Raw genomic sequence first — 7,230 nt, forward strand, 5'->3', positions numbered from 1 at the left:
AGCATGCCGTTTACTGGTGCAATGACTGGAAGTCTATGGGTATATGCTAGCATCCTGTTTACTGGTGCAATGACTGGAAGTCTATGGGTATATGCTAGCATCCTGTTTACTGGTGCAATGACTGGACGTCTATGGGTATATGCTAGCATCCTGTTTACTGGTGCAATGACTGGACGTCTATGGGTATATGTTAGAATCCTGCTTTCTGGTGCAATGACTGGAAGTCTATGGGTATATGCTAGCATGCCGCTTTCTGGTGCAATGACTGGAAGTCTATGGGTATATGCTAGCATGCCGCTTTCTGGTGCAATGACTGGAAGTCTATGGGTATATGCTAGCATGCCGCTTTCTGGTGCAATGACTGGAAGTCTATGGGTATATGCTAGCATGCCGCTTTCTGGTGCAATGACTGGACGTCTATGGGTATATGCTAGCATGCCGCTTTCTGGTGCAATGACTGGAAGTCTATGGGTATATGCTAGCATGCCGCTTTCTGGTGCAATGACTGGAAGTCTATGGGTATATGCTAGCATGCCGCTTTCTGGTGCAATGACTGGACGTCTATGGGTATATGCTAGCATCCTGTTTACAGGTGCAATGACTGGACGTCTATGGGTATATGCTAGCATCCTGTTTACAGGTGCAATGACTGGACGTCTATGGGTATATGCTAGCATCCCGTTTACTGGTGCAATGACTGGAAGTCTATGGGTATATGCTAGCATGCCATTTACAGGTGCAATGACTGGAAGTCTATGGGTATATGCTAGCATGCCATTTACAGGTGCAATGACTGGAAGTCTATGGGTATATGCTAGCATGCCATTTACTGGTGCAATGACTGGAAGTCTATGGGTATATGCTAGCATGCCATTTACAGGTGCAATGACTGGAAGTCTATGGGTATATGCTAGCATGCCATTTACTGGTGCAATGACTGGAAGTCTATGGGTATATGCTAGCATCCCGTTTACTGGTGCAATGACTGGAAGTCTATGGGTATATGCTAGCATGCCGTTTACAGGTGCAATGACTGGAAGTCTATGGGTATATGCTAGCATGCCATTTACAGGTGCAATGACTGGAAGTCTATGGGTATATGCTAGCATGCCATTTACAGGTGCAATGACTGGAAGTCTATGGGTATATGCTAGCATGCCGTTTACAGGTGCAATGACTGGAAGTCTATGGGTATATGCTAGCATGCCATTTACAGGTGCAATGACTGGAAGTCTATGGGTATATGCTAGCATGCCGTTTACAGGTGCAATGACTGGAAGTCTATGGGTATATGCTAGCATGCCGTTTACAGGTGCAATGACTGGAAGTCTATGGGTATATGCTAGCATGCCGTTTACTGGTGCAACGACTGGAAGTCTATGGGTATATGCTAGCATCCCGTTTACAGGTACAATGACTGGAAGTCTATGGGTATATGCTAGCATCCCGTTTACTGGTGCAATGACTGGAAGTCTATGGGTATATGCTAGCATCCTGTTTACAGGTGCAATGACTGGAAGTCTATGGGTATATGCTAGCATGCCGCTTACTGGTGCAGGCGTTGTCTGGTGAGTCTGTGTCTGAGCGGTAGAAGCCGTTTCTGCAGGAGCATACGTTGGCTGCGCCAGAGCTTGTACGGCTGTTGGGTGGGCAGGGTGTGCAGAAACCCTCGCCCTGCTTGGATTTGAACGTGCCCGGGCTGCAAGCTGAGAGTGAGAGAGAGATTAAACAGTGTGAGTCCAATAGCCAGTGGAAGTACACAGATAAAGTGGACTGGGTTAAACACAGCTCCAATGAAAACACACTCATTTCAATTTTTAGCTTGTTACTGAATGTCTTTGAATGTCGGTGGTTGATGTTGTTGTTGTTGTTACTGTTTTGGTTGTTGTGTGTGTGTGTGTGTGTGTGTGTGTGTGTGTGTGTGTGTGTGTGTGTGTGTGTGTGTGTGTGTGTGTGTGTGTGTGTGTGTGTGTGTGTGTGTGTGTGTGTGTGTGTGTGTACAGTATGTCCGTGTGTTATCTTGGCACTCTCTCTGAGCTTTTGTGATAAACTACAGCTTCCCTCATGATTGACAGCTCTCACTGGTGCTGGTTTTGTGTTAGTTTTCCCCCTGGAGAGCACCGCCAACGGTGGAGAAAGAGGGGGTTTTAACCAGCATGCACACACTGTCATCCCAAATTACTAACACACCACTCAGAGGAAAACACACGCTAGCGTAAAGCTTCCTCTGAACTCCTTAATGCTTGCACATGCACTCACACACCGACACACATTGATACACACACACACACACACACACACACACACACACACACACTGACAAATACCGACACATACTGACACACACACACTGACACACAAAGACACAGACACACACACACACACACACCACACACACACACACACACACACACACACACACACACACACACCACACACACTGACACACACACTCACACACACACACACACACACTTCCCTGCCACTTGGAAACAAACTTTACTTCCCAGTAACATGCCAATAGCCGGCCTTTTTCTAATTCATCCAGTTTACTGCACCACTAATGGATAATGGATTTGGTATAGATCAGTGGAGGCTGGTGGGAGGAGCTATAGGAGGACGGGCTCATTGTAACGGCTGGAATGGAATGAATGAAACCACGTTTGACTCCGTTCCAATTTTTCCATTCCAGTCGTTACAATGAGCCCGTCATCAGCTTCCTCTGGTATAGATGTAATGTGTTCTCAACGCTACCAGGACCACGTCGTTTCTCTGATGGAAAGTGTCATAACATAGTCAATCGGTGCCCTTTGTAGACTCCCTATCCGAGTTTATAACTCTGGTGTTGAGTTAGGAGGCAGCGCGCAGCACAGGGAAAGGTGATGAGTTAGGAGGCAGCGAGCAGCACAGGGAAAGGTGATGAGTTAGGAGGCAGCGAGCAGCACAGGAAAGGTGATGAGTTAGGAGGCAGCGAGCAGCACAGGAAAGGTGATGAGTTAGGAGGCAACGAGCAGCACAGGAAAGGTGATGAGTTAGGAGGCAGCGAGCAGCACAGGAAAGGTGATGAGTTAGGAGGCAGCGTTCAGCATAGGAAAGGTGATGAGTTAGGAGGCAGCGCGCCGAACAGGAAAGGTGATGAGTTAGGAGGCAGCAAGCAGCACAGGAAAGGTGATGAGTTAGGAGGCAGCGAGCAGCACAGGAAAGGTGATGAGTTAGGAGGCAGCAAGCAGCACAGGAAAGGTGATGAGTTAGGAGGCAGCGAGCAGCACAGGAAAGGTGATGAGTTAGGAGGCAGCGAGCAGCACAGGAAAGGTGATGAGTTAGGAGGCAGCGAGCAGCACAGGAAAGGTGATGAGTTAGGAGGCAGCGAGCAGCACAGGAAAGGTGATGAGTTAGGAGGCAGCGAGGAAAACACAGGAAAGCACAGCACAGGCAACAGGCGGCTCTATCTTTCTATATCTCACTAAACTGTCCTGTTAAAAGATGAATGGAGCCGTCTTGGTGCGTTAATGAAAAAAGGGAGAGGAAGGTGAGAGAGCAAATGTTGATTAGCATGATCCGCCAGCTCACTCGTCAGTGTCAAGGTTGTTTTGGTTCAACGTGTTCCATGTTGCTCCTGGGTATGTTTGCTTCCTGTTGAAAGTATCATTTGGAAACTAGTGGAAATGAGGTCAATGATAGCATTGTGGGACTGGGTCTTGTCACGATCAACACCGTTGCCCTCTGTGTGAAGGTTAAATATTGGTGCATAAGCTGCATTAGCCTGCTGAGCCGTGTTCATTATCACTGAGTGTGTTTGTTTTTCAATCATTAATCACCCAAAGCAATGGCTACCAGAGTAACAGGAAGCGACAGCGTTTTTCCCTAACACCACTAGTCTAGTTATGAACGTGTTAGCAACATGCTAGTTGTGCAATGCGTGTTTTTTTTTTCTTCTTTCATGTTCATTATGAATTATCGTGTTTGAAGGGCACTAACCTAGCTAAGGGGGTGTGGGGGGTCAGATAAAATGCTCATCCTGCAGGCTTCTTTTTTGCAGATCTCTCTCTCTCTCCCTCTCTCTCTCTCTCGCTCTCTCTCTCTCGCTCGCTCGCTCTCTCTCTCTTTCAATTCAATGGGCTTTATTGGCATGGGAAATATATGTTTACATTGCCAAAGAAAGTGAAGTAGATAATATACAAAAGTGAAATAAACAATAAAAATGAACAGTAAACATTACACTCACAGAAGTTCCAAAAGAATTAAGACGTTAGAAATGTCATATTATGTCTATATACAGTGTTGTAGCGATGCACAAATAGTTCCAAGTACAAAAGAGAAAATAAATATGCAAAAATATGGGTTGTATTTACAATGATGTTTGTTCTTCACTGGTTGACCTTTTCTCACTCTCTGTCTCTCTTCTCTCTCGCTTCTCTCTCTCTGTCTCTCTCTCTCTCCCTCCCTCTCTCTTTCTCTCTCTTCGTCTCTCTCTCTCTCTGTCTCTCTTTTTCTCTCGCTCTCATTCCATCTTTCTTTGTCTCTCTTGCTCTCTCTCTCTCCGTCTCTGTCTCACTTTTCTCTCACCCTCTCCCTCTCTCCCTCTATCGCTCTCTCTCGCCCTCTCTTTTTGCCTTCTCTTTCTCTCCTGTACTATCTTCGTTTCTGTCTCTTAACCTCTCATGCAGAGTATAGGGCTCAAGGACCTTTAGACTAGGAGAGAGAGCGGGAATACAACAATAATACAAGAGGGGGAGGACAAGGAGAGAGAGATGTGCAGGTAGACATACACAGAAAGTACCCAGGGAGAGAGAGAGTGATAGAGGGAGAGAGGGAGAGGGCGAGAGAAAAAGAGAGAGACAGAGAGAGAGAGAGGGAGAGAGAGAGAGAGAGGGAGAGAGCGAGAGGGAGAGATGTACAGGTTGACAAACAGAGAAAATCAGAGAGAGAGAGGGAGAGAGAGAGAGAGACAGAAAGAGAGAGAGGGAGAGAGAGAGAGACAGAAAGAGAGAGAGAGCGAGAGAGAAAGAGAGAGCTAGAGCAATAGAGAGATAAATAGTAAAGAAGGAAAAAGAGAGAGAGACAACAGGGAGATTTATCCACTGTGGTTTCCGGTGAACATGATTAGAGAGCATTTTATCAGGCCCAGTCGCCAGGGATTTGCCCTTGAGCTGCCAGAGGCAAACAAATTAGTTTTTAACCACACACCCGCCAATAGATTTACTGTGCTCGCTCGCACACCTTTTAAAAGGTGGGCACACATTCAACGCCGTGCACTGTAGGGAGGTGGTGACATGAAGAATACTCCTGTTTCGCTCAATGTCTTTTCTTCTTAGACTTCCAGATCATTCCTAAACTACACGCTCTTCCTTTCTGTTTATCTCTCTCCTGAATCTCCTTCTCTGTCTGCAGGGTGTCGTGATGTACAGGCCTGACACACGCATGCACGTACATGTACAAACACACACACACACACCCCGCATCACAATCAGCCATGCAAATCGATAACTCTGACATCGGCCTGCCTCTCATCTCCCCTGTTCTCCATTTGACACATGAGCCCCCAGTCTAACGTTCCACTACCCCCAGTCTAACGTTCCACTACCCCCAGTCTAACGTTCCACTACCCCCAGTCTAACATTCCACTACCCCCAGTCTAACGTTCCACTACCCCCCAGTCAAATTCTCCACTACCCCCAGTCTAACCTTCCACTACCCCCCAGTCAAATTCTCCACTACCCCCAGTCTAACCTCCACTACCCCCAGTCTAACCTTCCACTACCCCCAGTCTAACCTTCCACTACCCCCCAGTCTAACGTTCCACTACCCCCCAGTCTAACGTTCCACTACCCCCCAGTCTAACGTTCCACTACCCCCCAGTCTAACGTTCCACTACCCCCCAGTCTAACGTTCCACTACCCCCCAGTCTAACGTTCCACTACCCCCAGTCTAACCTTCCACTACCCCAGTCTAACCTTCCACTACCCCCCAGTCTAACCTTCCACTACCCCCCAGTCTAACCTTCCACTACCCCCAGTCTAACGTTCCACTACCCCCAGTCTAACCTTCCACTACCCCCAGTCTAACCTTCCACTACCCCCAGTCTAACGTTCCACTACCCCCAGTCTAACCTTCCACTACCCCCCAGTCTAACCTTCCACTACCCCCAGTCTAACGTTCCACTACCCCCAGTCTAACCTTCCACTACCCCCAGTCTAACCTTCCACTACCCCCAGTCTAACGTTCCACTACCCCCAGTCTAACGTTCCACTACCCCCAGTCTAACGTTCCACTACCCCCCAGTCAAATTCTCCACTACCCCCCAGTCTAACCTTCCACTACCCACCAGTCTAACGTTCCACTACCCCCCAGTCTAACGTTCCACTACCCCCAGTCTAACCTTCCACTACCCCCAGTCTAACGTTCCACTACCCCCAGTCTAACCTTCCACTACCCCCAGTCTAACCTTCCACTACCCCCAGTCTAACCTTCCACTAACCCCAGTCTAACGTTCCACTACCCCCAGTCTAACGTTCCACTACCCCCAGTCTAACGTTCCACTACCCCCAGTCTAACGTTCCACTACCCCCCAGTCTAACCTTCCACTACCCCCCAGTCTAACCTTCCACTACCCCCAGTCTAACGTTCCACTACCCCCCACCTCCTCTTCCATCCCCTCCCTCCCTCCTCCCCTCCACTCTCTGTCCCCTGCACTCCATTTGAGCTGTGGCCTGCTGTTTTAATTAATCTTGGTCTGAACCTCTGTGAATCTGTTCTGTTCTCTATCAGACCTCACCCTCCTAGATCTGTCCAGCTTGCTCAGTTGTCATATAGGTTACTGACAACACGTGTATTTATTAATCCACTCCTGGGACAATCGAGGTCAGGGGAGGTAGATGCTCAATTGAGAGAGTGCCACTGACTATATGATCTGTTGTTTTGTGCATTGTTGGTTTCTCTGTTTCAAGATAGTAAGGCTGAATGTATTTGACATTTTGACACAAAATGGCTGACGCCAAAGGGGACACACAAAGCATTGGGTGATTACCCAAAAATGGTGACCAAAAAAACTCACCCTGACATTGAGTGTCCTTGATGTCACACTCACCCTGACACTGGGTGTCCTTCATTGCGGGCTCGAACCCGGAGGCGCAGGTGCACGATCCCACAGGAACCATCCATTCGCCGTCTCCATTGCAGTACAGCTTGAGAGGCACGGACACCTCAAGAGCGTTGGGAACACATGTTCCG

At 48.1% G+C, this 7,230-nt stretch overlaps 1 protein-coding gene across 14 annotated transcripts in view; it reads right to left on the reverse strand.

The window, feature by feature from the left end:
* ephb3b (eph receptor B3b) overlaps positions 1–7,230 on the reverse strand; it is a 120,175-nt gene that overhangs the window by 48,767 nt on the left and 64,178 nt on the right. For 10 of the 14 annotated variants that reach the window (XM_045697425.2, XM_045697427.2, XM_045697418.2 and 7 more), the window contains exons 3-4: positions 7,055–7,230; positions 1,551–1,706 (exon numbers count right to left, since the gene is read on the reverse strand). The exon at positions 7,055–7,230 is cut by the window's right edge and continues 530 nt beyond it. In XM_045697425.2, the coding sequence (XP_045553381.1) occupies positions 1,551–1,706; positions 7,055–7,230 (332 nt within the window). The remainder of the gene's footprint in view (positions 1–1,550; positions 1,707–7,054) is intronic. The other 4 variants (XM_045697429.2, XM_045697419.2, XM_045697416.2 and 1 more) reach the window with 1 other exon arrangement.

Source organism: Salmo salar, chromosome 16, assembly GCF_965601325.2.
Source record: "Salmo salar chromosome 16, fSalSal1, whole genome shotgun sequence".
NCBI lineage: Eukaryota > Metazoa > Chordata > Actinopteri > Salmoniformes > Salmonidae > Salmo > Salmo salar.